Below are 17,594 nucleotides of genomic sequence, written 5' to 3' on the forward strand. Positions count from 1 at the left end.
GGAGGTTAAATACTACACACACACACACACACACACACACACACACACACACACACACACGCCTGAGTTAGGCGTACTAGCAGGCAGGTGGTATTCGAAGACATGACCTCGTTTTTCTTGTTCACAATCAAAAGGAAAGAAATACAAATTCTGGAAAGAACACATACAGTAATACTAACTACACCATCGACATGTTTACTGCATATAAATATTCTAAAATTGACACTGAATTAACTGGAATGAATATAAAAGAAAAATTGAATTGATCGTTTCTTTCAGTTTGTTTTAGGCCTTGACTGGTTTGTGCAGATCTAGAGATCTACCATGTTTTGCTTTGTGCTTGAAGGGATAGTAAAGTTTCCTTTACCGCTGAAATAAGAATAATTGAGATATAATAAAACACACAAAAAACATGATTTAAATGGCGTTATTACATCTACTACAATCGCATCTATTTATCGCATGAAGAAGAAAACGTCAGCATTGCTTTAAGTATAAAATTTAGTCAAATGACATCAGATGTGTCACAGCAGTGGGCATTAGTCTGCGAGTTTTGTAACTAAACATGCATGGCTCGATCCTGCTCACATACCCCCCCCCCCCCTTTTTTTTTTTTCTCCCAAGCTACTTTTATATATTATATTTAATAGAGAGCACTTTTCAACAATTTCAAAAAATCTTTTTTTCCTCTCCTCATGATTCATTGACTGGATAAAGTGTGAAGCACAAGTGAGTCTTGAAGGCTTTGCCTCTTGTATATACATATTGTAATTATATTTTATGTTGTATGCAGGCTCTGAGTCCTTGGAGAATCTGGCTTCTGCTCTGCAGAGTGTACTTTTACATGAAAGATTCACGGCAGATCTTGTGACTGTGATCTTCAGCGATGAGGAGAAGGCAAATGGATTTCCACGTATGCTCCAAAATGTGGAAGAAGGACATGTGGAAATTGATGAAAGTAAGTTTCTGTTTTGCTCGCTGTTGAATTTATAAAAAAAAAAAAATGTGCTTCTCTGTTGCTCTGTGTGACTGTCTATGTGAGTCCACATAATATTTCTAGTACAAGCTCTTTGAGTCTTCATGATAATGGTTGCCTTTGGAATAACCTTTCATATTTGGAAAGAAAGAATGCAGTTAAAATCTGTGTATACTGGTACTGCTTAATGCAACAATATATTGTCATGTTTTGTGGAATGATTAAAACTGTCTTAAATGATGTGAATGAGAAAGGAATTTGCCTTGTACAGAAAAAAAGGATATTGATTTTTGGGTCACTTGTATAAATAACGTGAATCTATCCATGAAATAACTCTCTTTCAGTTATTGTTGTCTATCTGTGGGTTTATGGTGTGAGTGTCCATGACATTTGGCTTCTGTGTGAAAATCAAAGTGAGTGGAATAACCTTGAGTTGGCTGTCCATGTCTCTGTGTGTATGTATCAATTTGTATGCATGTGAGCATGCACGCGTGTGTGTGTGTGTGTGTGTGTGTGTGTGTGTGTCCATGATAAACTTTCAGAAATTGATTTTCTATGGAAATACTTTGTCAAAACCAAATTTTGATTAATCATGGGGAAATTTTCTTCCCACACATACCAGGTACAGTTTGTAATTCTTCTGGATTGAATATTTCCCAATCACAAACTTTTTATTTTTATTTTATTTTTTATAATATTGTTCTGCAGTATTTTCAAGTCATTCCAAAGTGATTGCAAGTGAGTGGAATAAGCTTGAGTTGGCTGTCTGTGTATCTGTGTATATATATCAATTTGTATGCATGTGTGTATGTGTTTGTGTGTCAGTGGTAAACTTTAAGAAATACATTTTCGCTGGAAATACTGTGTCAACACCAAATTTCGATTAAACAAGGGGAAAATTTTCTTCCCACACATACCAGTTACAGTGTGTAATTTTAATTCTTCTGCATTAAATTATATTCCCAAATCACAAACTTTTCTTGTGTGTTTATCATCTGGTTCTGTAATATTTTCTAGTCATTCCCAATTTATAGTCAGATTACCATTTGGCCTGCCAGATTAGCGTTCAGCTAATTTGTGGTTTTAAGACAACATGGCATTCCATTTCATTTTAGCTGTCAAAAGAAAAAAAAGAAATTCTGGACAGACCATACAGAATAACACTAGTACAAAAACAAGATGTTCTCTTTACCAGCCACCGTGGCGAAGTGGTTAGCGTTGCGGACTGACGGCTGGGAGGACGAGGGTTCGAATCCCAGCGGAGGTGGGTTTTTCAGCCCGTGGCCGGCTCCTACCCAGAGTTGAGTGTGCTGTGGGCTTAAATGGGGAGACTGGGACCACACAGTCGAGTGTCATCCACTTCAAGGATGCGTATTTGGGTGTGTTGCTCTAAATACCTGACCAACACTGCAAGTGTCTGTATCTCTCGGGCCTGGTTAACGCTGGGATATCATTATGACAGGAAGCGTAGAGTACAGCCTTGTCACGCAGTCCCAAACTAAAATGGACCTCCAAAGCAACATCGTCATCGTCGTCATCCTCCTCCTCCATCATAATCATCAATATAAACAAAACGGTCTCAAAGTCTGTGGCCTTTCATGCCCTGCTCTCATGGTGACCTCAGTTTCGATACCCTCCACTTCTGTGCTTGGGGTGAGTCCTGTCAGTGTCTTCAGTGTCGGCAGATTCATGGGGGACTGTTTTTTGAGGGACATGGCGGCGGTCTGCACTCTGGGAGGGACACTCGTTCAGTCTGGCTCCGTGACTAAGCTATTATTGTCGTTAGTAGGGGGCTTAGTAGGTGGTGTCCTAACTACGTTAAATCAGAACAGGCACCACTGAACACAACCGAAGTGACTCAGCAGCAGTGCAGGGTCTCCTCTGGTGTGTGGCCTCCTGGCGACTTAACATCGATGGTTCCCTGTGGACTGCTGACGCTGGAACTGTGACGGACAAATCCAGGTGTGGCCGTGTATGGGGGAATCTAAATGAGTGGCGTGGGAGTGATCCCACTGAAATGGTGCAGATGACGGGGCAACAATAAGGAAAAAAAAAATGTTCTCCCTTTGACAGGGAAATTTGAGGATTCAGGGATAATAGAAAAACAAGCAAACACTTAAATTGTTGCTGAAAAACTATGTGTGATAAGTGATAAAAAAACAAATACATAAATTTTTGCTGAAAAACTATGTGTGATAAGTGATAAAAAAACAAACAAACACATAAATTGTTGCTGAAAAACTATGAGATACAGAAAGAATGAAGTATTTTTGTGAAGAAAAACAAATGAGGATAATGAATCTCAGCTTTTTATCCAATTGTTTTGATTGCAGATAACCATTCAGGTATTTCAAGTTGAAGATAATGATTTTTGTGCAAAAAAAAAAAGAAAAAAAGAAGAAGTATATTTTCACCTCCACAGGATGACAAAAGAAAGTTGGAAATGATGTTCATGTTGTCAGTTTTTACCAGTAAGTGAAAATAAAACAGGCTGTAAGTTTAGGATAACAATTAAAACTTTTACATTCATGTATGTGAATAACTGCCATATCGACGACCAACATGCATTCAGTCAACATTAAAGGTAAATCATTTACTCAGAAATTGAGCAGTCAAGCTTTGTGACACCAAAGAACTTCCCCCTAACAAAAATGTCAGTCATCTGATCAGTGACAAAAAGTGTATAAAGAAAAATGTTTCCCATCCTTTGCACTTTCAACTCTGGGCCTCAGGAAATTCGTTGATTATTGGCTGTTGTCCATTCCACAGCAGTATTCAGTGAAAGCAACAGCTCACTGACATCCATTGCTCTGCCCTCTTCCACACCCTCTGACTGGCCTAAAACCTCTCATATAATTATTACACCACTTGTCTTCCTGTCCTACCCCCTTCCCCCACTATGTGCGCTGTTCTCAGAACAAAACAAAGGTCTGAGTACTCAGTCAGATACAGCTGTGGTTGGCTGGTTTTAGCAGTGTTGGCTTCCTGCTTTATGTGTACTCTGTGTGTGTGTGTGTGTGTGTAGAGTGTTTCACATGCATTTGGAGTTTTTGTTATGATTTGATAAAGCAAGAAAGTTGTGATGAAGACAGGGAAAGTTTGAAACTTTGATGGATCAAATTTAAAATGTAAAATAATGAAGTGCTGATTGGTGTGGGCTGCTGTAACTGGAATTGTTCAGTTTTCAGTGCACAGTGTTTTGTTTGACAACCACTCCTGTCAGATGGTTAGCAGAAATATCAGTCAGTCAATATCAGTCAATAATGGTGTGATGTTTCAGTCTGGACATTGCTGATATTGTCTTTGTTGCTGTTGAGAGGAGTTCTGGTTTGGATCCTTCATTGCCAATGATGGATCCCAGGTAACTGAACTGTTGAACAGTTCCCAGAATCAGACCATGAATAGTTATGCCAGCAGTGATGTTGGTTTTGTGGCTGGTCATCAATTTGGTCTTTATTGCACTGATTTCCATGTTACATCTAAACAGGAGTTGAACTCATTCTTAGAATGAGCATGTGATCAGCCCAGGTGCACAGATGACACACATAATATGAGCTTGCAAGCATGTACAAACACATGTGCGTGCACTTGCACACACCTACGCACGTGTACACACACACTTCTGAGGCTCAGTAATTGTATTTTTCATTTGGAGGTCATGTTCATTTTGAATAATGTATTTTGTATTTTCAGGGAAGGGAAAGTGCGGCCACATCTTTGTCTGTTCCTGTGGAGGTGCTGGAAAAATTGTAGGCATGGTATGTTTGCTCTTGTATTTGTGCTTGCCTCTTAGAGTTTAAACATATAATTTTAGTGGATGTTTTTAAATTGTGGGTGTTGAAAGGTTACAAATATAAAATAGTTGCCACAAAGCCACTGATCAGAAAGAATTATTGCATGACTTGATGAAAACTATTGTGACTTGTTTCCCTGTCTCCAAATCTTCATCATTTCTCCACAATATTGTGGTCAGGTCATACTGTTGTCACTTCTGATATTTAGTCACAAAGAGCTCTAACTGGCTCATGCGAGTTGAGTTGATTGTGAACTGAGTATTGGGACACACACTTACCTGACATGCATTTCATCGTTATATCTTTTTAAGTGATGATCATTTGCCTGACAGATATTACAGGTGTGTACATTGTTTAGACCTGCTTAGTGCTGGGTTGGTGTATAATAGGAAATATAGCATACAGCCTTTTTATGTGTTGACAGTCTCAAATATATCTCCACAGAATTTGTCTAATTATTACCATGCATGTTTACAGAATACAAAAGCATCAGTCTTCATAGCTTTTGATGCCCAGCTTTCATGGTGTCTTCAGTTCTGCTTTCCATTCCATCTCCATACCTGGTGACAAGGTTATAGTGTGGTCTTCAGCTTGGAAAATTTATAGTGTTAAGGAGATGTGGTGACAGGTTCTGCTTTGGACAACATGTCTGCTCAGTCTGCCTCCTCCACAGAGCAGTGTTGTAGAGGCATTGGAGGTTGGATACCTGTGTACATAGGATTGGAACAGGCACAGGAGTCAGTACTACAAAGATGGCTCTGCATTGCAGGATCTTTTCAAGTGTGTATCATCATGGTAACATGTTAATGTCATTTCCTTTGGAGCAGGGTCACAGTATACTTAATATGATTTTTTATAATCTTGGAATGATAACTTGAGTGGAAGAGCTGATGTCCTCAACACAACCTAGTCTTATTTTCTTTAAAAGGGACATCAAGCGAAATAGCATCATGTTGTAAAAACCTGACACATGGGTAAATAATTACAGAACCATGCAATAGACTGAACATATCTGTGCATTGAAGCAGTTAAATTGATTTATACTATCAGCATGGTGCAACATAGGGGGCCACCATACTGGACTTGGCTTTCTAGAAGGGAAATGGAAAGAGGTCAATTGTGACATCACAACGACTGTGCTCAAAACCAACTTCAGGGTGTTGGATTTGAACAACTGTGGGAAACAGTGGATGTTCTGTGATTCCAACTGCAGGTCCATCACATAAATCATTTTCAAAAGCTGCAACAGTCAAATGTTTGTGTCTGCAACATGTGCTTTCTTCAGACATGACAGAGTTGACAAAAACGCAGTTTCCGCATCAGCACTCAGAACCTTGATCTGTGTAGCTGACGATTCAGCAGCTTGGTTTAACTCTTCTTCTGTAAACTCATGTTCAAAATTATATGGAACAAAACCCAAATCCATTCCTGCACTGTCCTTGCACATTTTTTTTTCTTCTATTCCTTTGGAGAGTCCTTGCACAGTATCTTTTTTAACAAATTCGTTTCAGTCTGCTTCACAAGTAATTTTCATCGGCATACTGATGTTGGTCATGTAGTGGAGGAAGAAGTCCTCCAAAAGCAAAAGTGAGTCTTCATACTTGTGACATCACAACATCATGGAATATAGCGGCTTCCACGACTGATGGAAGTGTCACTTTTGAATATTTTTTTTCTCAAGATACACATTTATTTGCATTAAAAAAAAAACATTGGATGAGCCATAACTATCTAAAATCTTACACATTTTTTTGCTTTAAAAAAAGTATTGGGTAAGTTATATCTGCCTAAAATCTACCTTTGTTGGCCATAAAGCCAAAGCACTTCGTGTTCCCTTGAAGAAGGTTCATAATTTCATGTACTGTGTTGTTTTGCAATTTTTTTAACAGTTTTGTGTTTTGTGTTGTGTTGTCAGCTAGACTTCTAGCAACAGTGTCAAAAATGCAAAGAGGCAAGGCTGACAAAGAAGAAAAAATAGAAAAAAATGTTACCTTCTTTTGTGATAAGGGAGTCTGTAAGAAACTGTTGATTCTGTACCACATTAGCCAGTGTTGGGCAACAAACAATTAACCTTTACCACCTTAAAAATGCAGACAACTGACTTATCTTGTATGTTTTTCAGATTGAGGCACTTGAAGTGCCTTCCAGATTCAAGAAACTGATGGAAGTCTATCAGAAACCTGCAGCAGGTAGAGTACCTCTTATCAGTATATCGGCATCAACTGAGATTTCAGGCTTTTAGATGTATCTTGCTCTTCAGTCACAACAGATGTCTCTGTGTGCACCACCCAGAAAAGTACATGAGAATGAGTATCGAGAATAATTCAAGCCTTGAGTGCTAATTGTTGTTGGTTACAGAAGGAACCAAGGTCTCTTTAATTCCTTTCCACTGTTTTTTTACTGGTCATACAGTCATCTCCCTCCTTTATATGCATGTGCATCAAGACATGTATGTGACTTCTGAGGGAATGATTCGTTACAACCAGAAACACTGAATTTGAAACTATTTGGCTTTCGTCATGATTTGACCACAAGTCAAGCACAGCAAGAACATTTGGCACCAATTCTGTCTTTAATTGTGACAGTATCCTTGATGTATTTTATATTTTTGTCTGTATAACAGATAAACAATTCACATATGGTTGTGGGGAATCTCTGAAAATGTTCACATAGTTTGGCCATTAAGATTATAATAATATGAGGCGGGCAGATACTTATGTTAATGTGTAATATTTCCATTGGTGTGAACTTGTCAAATGGAGGGCGTATAAATGGAATTGGTGCTTTCTTTTTGTGGGAAATCTCTGGGTTTATTTCTCTGTACCCCTTAAACATCCTTGTATGCTAGCTGACAGGTAACACAATCAGCAGTGTACCTTTGTCTTTTTGACAGTAACAGTACTTATTTCTTGTTAATATTTCTTTTCTCTTAGTCTCACTCATTTTAGAAATCATAAAAAAATACTGAGATTACAATATGTTTGTTTCGTTCATCTGTTTTGTGTGTAGCATATTGTAGACTCGACGCTTTGTCCAGTCTTGAATAAAGATTATTTTTGTTAAACATTTTTTCCACTGTTGTTGCAATGTGTACATGTAAGAAACAAATTGAATATACTTTGATCTCCCATTTGTGAAGGAAGTATCTGGGTTCACTTCCCTATACTCCTTATGTAGGTGTGTTCTAGCTGATGAATAATGCAAGCAGGAATGGTTTGAATTATGTGCTCATGTTCTATCAACAGTAACAGTGCTTATTTCTCATTGAATATGGGAACAGAACATATCCAAACAAGGTTTTGTATAGAACTGGGGTGTGTGTTTTTTTTGTTTTTTTGTTTTTTGTTTTTTGTTTTTTTTCTTGCAGTGAAGGTATATATGTCAAGGAAACACATGTAATCAAATTCTATATCATGTCATCAAAATCACAAAACACACAATCTGATTCGGTCTAAAACCAATGAAGCATTACACAGTAGAAGCTATTTCAAAGGGTATGCATAAACACTGACAAGTTCACTGAAGTTATAATACATTAGTTTCAGTGGATTTACATATTTTGCATATCCCCTCTCCAAACACACACACACACACACACACACACACACACACACAACCACACATGTTAAACAGTTTATGCTAACAGTCACTTTGAGAGAATGGGTTTGACCAAAAAAAAAAAAAAAAAAAAAAAAAAAAAAAAAAAAAAATTCCAGGTAGAATTTGTTTTTCCAGGTTCTAAGGGACCAATATTTACAGTTTTCCAGCCTGATATGGCCATTTATGGTTTTTCGGGCTGTAAGCAAGGACAGATTAAAAATCTTTTTTTTATTTTGTTTTGTTTTGTTTGTACTATTCCATTTTCTATGATCTGTGCTGTTTTATTGGTGTTACTCCAACCCTGCTTGTCTCATGTTTCCCATATACAGTCACACCCTGGATCATCTGCCACAGTCCAGTTCACATGTCTGTCAATGTCAGGTTGGCAGGAAGCCACACACCAGAGATGCACTGCTGCTGAGTCACTGAAGCCTTTTACTTCCAACTGTGTATATTTATATATATCCGCAGTTCAGGGGTAACTGCATTATCAGGTGTCCAGCCACTCATTTGCATACGTTTACCTCCCTTGGAAATGGCGATGGTCTTGATGAGTGTTCGAAGCAGTTTCTCAGCAAGTTTTGGCTTGATTTTGATGCGTTTTTGTTGTTGTTGTTGTTGTTGTAATTTTATAAAGCAAAAATTTGAGCGTGTCAAAATGGCTGCCAGAACATGCAGTACAGAAGAAGTGGCTAGAATTTATGTTTGAATTTCCACACAACGTTGACAATAGCAACTACGAAAACGTGATAGAAAATTAAAGTAATGTTGTTGTTGATCAACTGAAGTGATTCTGGTTATCCTGATGATGATTACATGCCACAAGGTACATCAACAGGAAGGGGATGGTGTCATGTCAGAAGCGGGTACAGAAAAAAGACAATATTTTTGCTTGAAACTTTCATTTTGATGTTTTCATCTGATATGAAACCCTCCATATGAAAGCTTCAAGCTGAGATATTGTTTACAGTCAGTTTCTGTGTTGTAATATTGTGTGATAGTGTTTGTGGCTGTTTTGGTGGGAAGGTGTTTGTGTGGGTGTGTGTGAATGGTTATGTATAGTGTTTATGTTTAAAACAACATGATAGTGCAGGAATCAACATAATTGCACCTGGTTGTTGTGTCTAATGCATTTGCTGATATCTTTGCACTGTTTCCACATGTAATATAAACACACTTGAATTTTCTTCTGTTTTTTCAAAATATTCTGTGTATTTTCTTTTTCTCTAGAAATCCAAGTTATCTTCCGCTGATTAGGAGTTATCTCATCCTGCCAACATTGAAGTTATGATAATTATGTTCTCCATTCATTTTCATACTTCTAAACGTGATTTTGATTTTTGTGGTTTTTATTTTATTTTATTTTTTTTTTAGTTTGGGGTTATTATTTTGCAAAAATCAGAAATAGTTCTGAAAGTAAAAGGGTTAAGTGGTGATATGCAGGAGACTATCTTCTGAGTGCCCTACTGATGACAACAATGACTTAATCACTGAGCCAAACTGAGTAGGAATGTTCCTACCTACACTGAAGTGAAGAACCACATTCTGTGACAGTCTCATATGAATCTTCCTACACAGCGACTTTGACAGGAACTCACCATAAGCTTGAAGTTGAGGGGAAATCAGGTCACTAATCATCACAGCAAAGCATGAAAGGCCACAGGTTAAAGGGCAAGATTTCCTTGCTATGGTGGCTGTTTGAGCTTGAGAATTTGCATTACTGCATGTACATATTCATTTATTTATTAATAGGTTTGCACAGAATAACAGGAATATTTCCTTCTGTTTCAGATCAAGAACAGAAGAATAAAGTTGAGAGAGATGATAAGGTGTGTATGCTTAACTTCATTTTAAGCACAAATTAAAGCTTCTATGTGTGGGAAATTGTGGTTGCATTCAGGAATCATGGCACAGAAATGGTTTCCTGATTTCTGCCATTCAGTAAAAGAAAATTGTGTTTCTTGCAGAATGGAGGATGTTGCCTGCTGTTAGAGCAATTAGTCATGTTTGAAGAGTTTCTTCAAGCACAATGAGGACAGTTCTTTTTCACATCCAGAGATGGGTCTTATTATTGGTCAGCAGATGTTGGGGAAATTATATCCACTTCTTTTCGGCATGGGTTCCTATGCATGATCTCTGGTTTTTCTCCATTGGTGTGGACAATATGTTGGTTTATGCTCTGTCTTGCCTCCAACCTTTCTCGCTCACTTTGTGTGCTTGGCATTTTGTGGCATTCTGTCTTTTTCCATTTTGTGTCTCACTTTTCTTTCTCCTTTAAAGCAGTTCTTTAATCCCTGTGATCTGTTGTTTTATGCAGTCACTTTCTTTCTTCTTTTCTTGTCACAACTCGAGACTCAAGTTGCTGGATGAAGCCATGTCAGTCTTGTGTATCAGCATACCATGTCTTGTTCTGCCTGTAGCAAACAGCAGACTCTAGAGTCGCAAAGCAGGTCATTTCTTGACCAGCCTTCCATGTCAAGGTTCCCATCTCTGCCCCTCACCCCTTGCATCCACATTGTTGATGACTGCGACAACTCCTTGGATTGTCGAGTTTGTTGGGTTTTGGGGTGTGTTTTTTTTTGTGTGGGTTTTTTTTTTTTTTTTTTTTTTTTTTGTCAGATGAATGTTAGTTTTGGGGCAAGAAGGCACACAGTATCTCACCCCACACAACTGGTTAGGGTGAGATGGCTGTAAAGAGAGATCACCCAGCCAAGACTTGGGTGCAGGGGGCAGTTATGGATGGACATCTAACTACACTAACTCACTCACTTTGGCTTCCTCCCACATACTCTCTGTGTCCTCCAATGCTTTCAGCATCTTCCCTCCCTTTCACAGGTATAGCTGACAGTAACTTAATGTTGGATGGAGTGACAGTATGTACCTGTAATCAATGTGGGTCTCAAAAAGTCCATATATACATGACCTTGCCCATCGCTGACAGCTTAGCAGTCATCTTAGCAGTACATCCCTGATGGGTTGGTTTTCTGACAGGCTCAGCAACCTAGGTTTTGGCATTCGGTCCAACCCAGCCTAGGTTAACTCAACTATTAGAAACCTCTATGCTCTCTTAGTAGGGGCTCCAGGGGTAACAGGGATGTAAGGTCAGCCTGCAGATGATCCTAATGTTGCTGGAGTCTAAACAGTGCCCATGCCTCTGCCTCCCCACTATAAGGGATGATGGGAGCTCAAGATTGCCAGTGATCAGCTTGGCTTCTGCACCAGCAATGGGTGTTTGCCACCCCCCAATGCACCCACCCACCCCCAAGAAAACAACAACAAACCTGCATTCTTTATATGAGTAAGAAATTTAACTTGATAGTATAGGTAATTTACAGAAAAAGGAAAACCTTCAAAAATAGAATTAATTTGTAGACATCAAAGTCCAGTAAGTAGCCTAATGTTGGATCAAACTACTCCAACTCTTGATGCTCTTTGGTGTGGGTTTGGACTTCATATATTGTTTGAGGTGAAGTGTCCCATTGAACTTCATAATGACCTCATCAGGTTTGCACAGGTCACCACATGTTTTTGTGTTGTGTTTAATTTTTCTTGTTTTTTTTGTTTTGTTTTTTTAAATTGTATCAAGAACTGGATGATATTTGAAAAGTGGGGCATGATCAGGGTGGCCTCCATGGTGGCACTGTGATTGGTCATTGAGTTGACAAATGCGTAATTTCTGTGTGTGTGTGTGTGTGTGTGCGTGTGCATGTGCATGTGTGTATATGTGTGTGTGTGTAGGCATGTATATATTTGTATATATTCATTCTGTCATGTTGCTTTACATTTTTATCATCTCTTCTTGTGAAGCACATAAATCTCTAAATTATGCCAGAGAAGTATACTGTAAAAATGTTTCATTATTTTTATAATCATTATTATTTGTTTTGTGTGCTCCAGGAGCCTGACCAGTTCAGTATTGGCATTCCAAACTGCTTTCTGGGAAATGTGGATCTCGGCAAGATGCTAGAAAATGTGCCATTTGCCAAGACAGAAGGAGAAAGAAAGACAACCATTGCTGTCAAGTATGAAGATTTTCTGAGTGCTGCAGTTGCACTTGGTGAAGGCATAAACAAGCCCAAGCAGCCGGAGGAAAGCAAGACAGTTCCAAGTCCTGAAGCAGAGAGCAGTGATGGGTGGAGCAAAGATCTGGATGAACTAGAAGTGACAGCTCTGAGGTTTTTGCTGGGAGAAGAGTTTGACCAGACATTTGATGTGAAGGAGAACCAAGACAGTTACCTGTTGACTTTCAAAGGAGCATCATCCAAAGCTCTGGAAAACCAGGTGGAGTCTTTAAGGCGAGAAGATGTGCAGTTGAACGCTGACGAAATCTCAAAACTTGGAGACACTGTTGACATGAAATCTGAGGGAATAGAAGCGTTTGTTAAGACAATGCCAGATCATGATAAGGCCACTGTTTTTGCTCTTGATTACAATGCCATGACCAAAGCCAAGCACCTGGTCACAATCAAGGCGGGAAGAGTCAAGGTGACTACCAGAGGTCGAAGGAGATTTGACACAGGAAATTCTGGCCCTCAGGACAACACATCACGACAGCCCAGCGAGGTGTCAGGACAAGGGATGAGGTCCAACATTCAAATGGAAGTCTTTACAACTGCGTCTGGTATCAAGGTGTTGGTGTACAAGACTGACATCACCAAGTTGCCTGTGGATGCCATTGTCAATGCTGCTAATGAACACCTTTCTCATGGAGGGGGTGTGGCTTACGCCATTTCCAGTGCAGCTGGCTTTGCCCTGGAAGCTGAAGGAAGTGATTACATCAGGCAGAATGGTCCACTGCAGGTTTCTGAGGTTGTAGAAACCACAGCAGGGTCACTGCCTTGTAAGAAAGTGCTTCATGCGGTGGGTCCTCGCTGGGGGAGATACACAGACAAAGCTCTGTGTCAGCAGCACCTTGTGGACACTGTGTTCAACTGCCTGCAGAAGACGGACAGTCTGGGATTCACATCTGTTGCACTTCCTTCCATCAGCTCAGGTAAGAGTGCATTGATGTAGGCCTCAATCCTAATTTAAGTTCAGCAACACATTGTGTGAAGTAAGAGAAAGAAATGATCTGCAGTACCTGTTCACAAACAACTGATAATTTGGGATTGGATAAAAATTATGCTAAAGTTATAGCACAGACAAATCTGTCTGCCGTAAAGTTCGGTCTATTGAGCGCACTGGTATATAAGCGGCACCCACTAAATTTTGGAAAAAAATTGAACTTTATACATATATAAGCTGCACCAGTTTATAAGCTGCACTTATTTCTGGTACTGGAACACATACTGATACTAAGAAAAGCTGTCGATACTGTAGGTTATGAAATAAACACAAACGGGAACAACACAAAGAAAAGCAAGCGAAAATACTGCTAGTGCCACAAAAAAATAATAAATAAACACAATGAAAATAAGATCCATAATTTAGGGATAGTCACATTTATTCAACGTCATCCTGCTCACTGAATCCACTAAAATCTTTGTCATCAGTGTCCGAGTTGAAGAGAACCAGCACAGCTTCCTCCGCCATCTTGTCTCTGACTTAGCCTCGCTTTCACTTCATGAAGGTGGAGGTTGCTGCTGGTTCATCGCTTGCACTGTCGTCTGCTAGGTCGATCGCCTTCAATTTGAAGGCTGCATCATAGGCATAATGTCGCATTTTCAGCATGATGAGGGTGTATGCTTGAGCAGAGTAGAACTGAATGCTGATCTGAAGGCTTTAATGTGTGCGGATTTGATTTATAAAACGTGAACAATTAGCACACTATCCTGAAGCTCATCAAAAAATTCATGGACAGAAATCATGATTTTGGTGAGTTGAAGGGCAGCTAAGAATAGACGAGAACGTGACACTCCCGGGATCGTTAAAATCCGCAAATAAGCTGCATCATTGTATAAGCCGCAGAGGTTGAAGCTGGGGTAAAAAGTCGCGGCTTATAGACCGAACTTTACGGTATATTTTTTCTGCTTCTCTCAGTTTTGTTTGTAACAAGATATGAAGCAAGTAACAAATCAGAACTAAGGATTATGATGCTGACGCTGGCATTCAGGCCTTGTGGAACTCCTCTCTTCTGAAAATTAAGTGAATAAAATCCATTTGACAGCCTATGCCATGAGATTTCCTCCACCTGCCTTCTACACAAATCTATTCACATATGCCCAGATGCAGGCATGCACATACCACATACACATGCATGTGCATACATTAACACAGACAGAGGGAAGTTCAAGCATACATTAACACAGAGGGAAGCTCAAGCACACAGCCCATCTCTCTCTGTCTGTCTCTCTCACACACACTCTTACAGTTCCACACACAGACACACACACACAGACACACACAGACACACACACACACACACAGACACACACACACACACACACACACACACACACACACACACAAAACTGACATGTGCATGTGCACAAAGAAGAATGTGTTTGCATACATTCATTCAGGAATGCAACAAAAGACTGGGAAGTTACTTTGAGAAATTGTAGCAAAAACTGTTTTGTTGGAGTGTGTGTGTGTGTGTGTGTGTGTGTGTGTGTTGTTAAGGTCTTTACCGTAGAAGTTTGGTGTGATGATTGCAGCCATATTTGGTGTACCCCAGAACATCTGTGCTGAAAGCTACCTGGCAGGTGTGAACAAGTTTGCTGATCTTTTTGGGCACAGCACATCTGTCAAGGAGATCCACTTTGTTGATGTGAATGACAACATGCTCTCCATCATCCAGAAGACTTTCTCTTCCCAGTGGAATGCCCCAGCCCCCAGCACCCCAGGAAGTCAGAGTGTTCAGACAGCTGTTAGAGGTGTAAGCAGACAGGAAGGAACTCCTTCTCTTCGTCCAGACTTAAGAGATGAAAGCAGTCAGAAACCTGTGGATCTTCAGCCCAGACCTGAGGCCAGTCATGATGACAAAGTCAGAGAACAGGGGCAGCCACCAAGCACTGCAGTCCAGTTACAGGATGAACCTGTCGGCTTTCCGTGTTTGACAGAAGCAGGGGTAGGTAAAGACTGCCAGATCCATATTACTTTCAAACAGCAGAATGTAGTTTTGATCTTTCAAAGGCAGTCTGTAGCTGACATTGCAACTGAATCAGTAATTCTGTGGCAGGATGCAGAGAAGGTAATGAAAGACACCATCTGGAAACAAATTAAGAAGACTTTGAGTCCTCAAGCAACCAGCAGAGCAGATGGATTAAAGAAGGAGATGTCAACCAGTGATAAAGTGTTTTGCTTTCCAACATCAAACAAACAGTACGTCTTTGTTGTCTTGTCATCAAAATCGGCATATGGCGAAGACAGAATCAGAGCCTTTGTGGAGCAAGCATTGAACAAAGTTGATCAGTGTGGGAAGACAACAGTTGCTGTCCCACAAAGGCAGACAGAAAAAAAAGGTAGGTGACATATCTGTTGATCTCTCTGTCTGTCTGTCAATCTATAAATCAGTCAATCAGTCCATCAGTCAATCAGTCAAACTATCTATCTATCCAACCTATCTGTCCTATCTGTCTATATATCTATCCAGTAATGTGTGTGTATGTTCATGTATGAGATGAGGTCTGACTGTTCTGAGAGACACTGTCTTCAGTATTCTCTCGTTTGCTCCCCAAATAGTCCCTGTCACTTTTACACACAAGCATTCATTCATTGGGTGTAGCTCCTTTGTCATGGATTCTAGTGTGTGGTGTCCCTGTCACTTTTACACACAAGCATTCATTCATTGGGTGTGTGTGTGTTGGAGCTCATGTACGTTTATATGTATTTGACTGTGCTTTCATATCTGTGAAACTGCATGTTCGGTGCATATCTGTTATGCATGTGTGGGTGTATATGTGAATGTGTGTCTTCATGTTTTACATCTATTTGCTTTTTTTTTTTTCACATTACAGTTATTTATTTATTTATTTGTGTAAGCTTATCTATCATTTATTCCCCCTTTTTTTTTTTTTTTTTTCAAGGCCTGACTAAGCGTGTTGGGTTACGCTGCTGGTCAGGCATCTGCTTGGCAGATGTGGTGTAGCGTATATGGATTTGTCCGAACGCAGTGACGCCTCCTTGAGAAACTGAAACTGAAACTTCATTGGGTGTAGCTCCTTTGTCATTAATTCTAGTGTGTGGCTGTTGAGCGTTCATCCAAGGGTGCATACTGGTGCCAGACAGCAGACATAATTGGATAGAGAACTCAGAATGCTCTATCGTTTTATTGCTGAAGAGAACACAGTGCCTTGTTATTGATAAAGTTATTGTCCAGATAGCTTCTTTATCAGCTCAGACATTGTATGTGACAAGCCTCAGTCATAAGACCAGTTGCTACGGAAAAGTGGTTAATGTCATGGACTCAAAACAGCGAAGATACAGGTTTGAGTCCCAGCAGTGGTATTTTGGGGTGGGGGGGTTTTTCCGGGGGGCGGGAGGGGGGGGGGGAGGAGGGGGGGGGGGCTGTGGTTGGCTCCTAAGCAGAGTGGAGTGTGCTGTGGGCTCACATGGAAAGACTGGGACTGTACAGCTGAGTAACATCCCAGATTCTTTGGCCTTTCACGCCCTGCTCTTATGATGTCCTAAGTTTTGACCCCCTCCCCTTTCACGCTTTGTCCATCAACACATAATATAACTCTAACTCTCTGTTGTCTGATTTGCCTGCTTCATCCATTCTCTCCCATCAGCACATATAGAATTCTGCACCCTATCTCACACAGAATAAAGTATAAAATCTGCACTCTGCCATATATACATTTAGAAAAATTGATCCAATCCTGTCTGTGACTGCCTTTACCTCTATCTCCCTTTTTCGCTTCATCAAATCCCTGCACTCAGCTTTGAAGTCTTGTCTTTCATCCCTTTGTAGAATAGTTATGTGTGTGAAAGTTGGGTGTGAAAGTGCTTTGATTTGTCTAAATACAACATTCAGCACTGTATAAATATGATTTTTATCATTTTTAGATTGTGTCTTAACATTTGTGTACACATTAAAACAGTGAAATGTCAGTCAGTGTTGAAAGGCCTGCCTGACTTTGATGGAATTAGGAACATTATTCACACCTCAGCAGCACAACTTTCAGTTCAATAAAATGTCATTTTCAGATTATAAGCAAAGTGGGTGGGGTTTTTTTTTTTGTGTGTGTGTGGATTCTCCACTTGCAGACCAAATCTGCTGTGAATCAGCCTGAACTTTGAATAATCAAGTTGTTTGTTGACATAACCTCTGACCAAATGAT

General features: G+C 39.8%; 1 protein-coding gene across 2 annotated transcripts in view; it reads left to right on the forward strand.

Moving 5' to 3' along the window:
- Positions 1-17,594, forward strand: part of LOC143293721 (uncharacterized) — a 70,618-nt gene that overhangs the window by 33,974 nt on the left and 19,050 nt on the right. For both annotated transcript variants that reach the window (XM_076604919.1, XM_076604920.1), the window contains 6 exons: positions 794-958; positions 4,670-4,734; positions 6,893-6,959; positions 10,162-10,199; positions 12,268-13,363; positions 14,967-15,773. In XM_076604919.1, the coding sequence (XP_076461034.1) occupies positions 794-958; positions 4,670-4,734; positions 6,893-6,959; positions 10,162-10,199; positions 12,268-13,363; positions 14,967-15,773 (2,238 nt within the window). The remainder of the gene's footprint in view (positions 1-793; positions 959-4,669; positions 4,735-6,892; positions 6,960-10,161; positions 10,200-12,267; positions 13,364-14,966; positions 15,774-17,594) is intronic.

Source organism: Babylonia areolata, chromosome 19 (genome assembly GCF_041734735.1).
Source record: "Babylonia areolata isolate BAREFJ2019XMU chromosome 19, ASM4173473v1, whole genome shotgun sequence".
In the NCBI taxonomy this organism is placed as follows: Eukaryota; Metazoa; Mollusca; class Gastropoda; order Neogastropoda; family Buccinidae; genus Babylonia; species Babylonia areolata.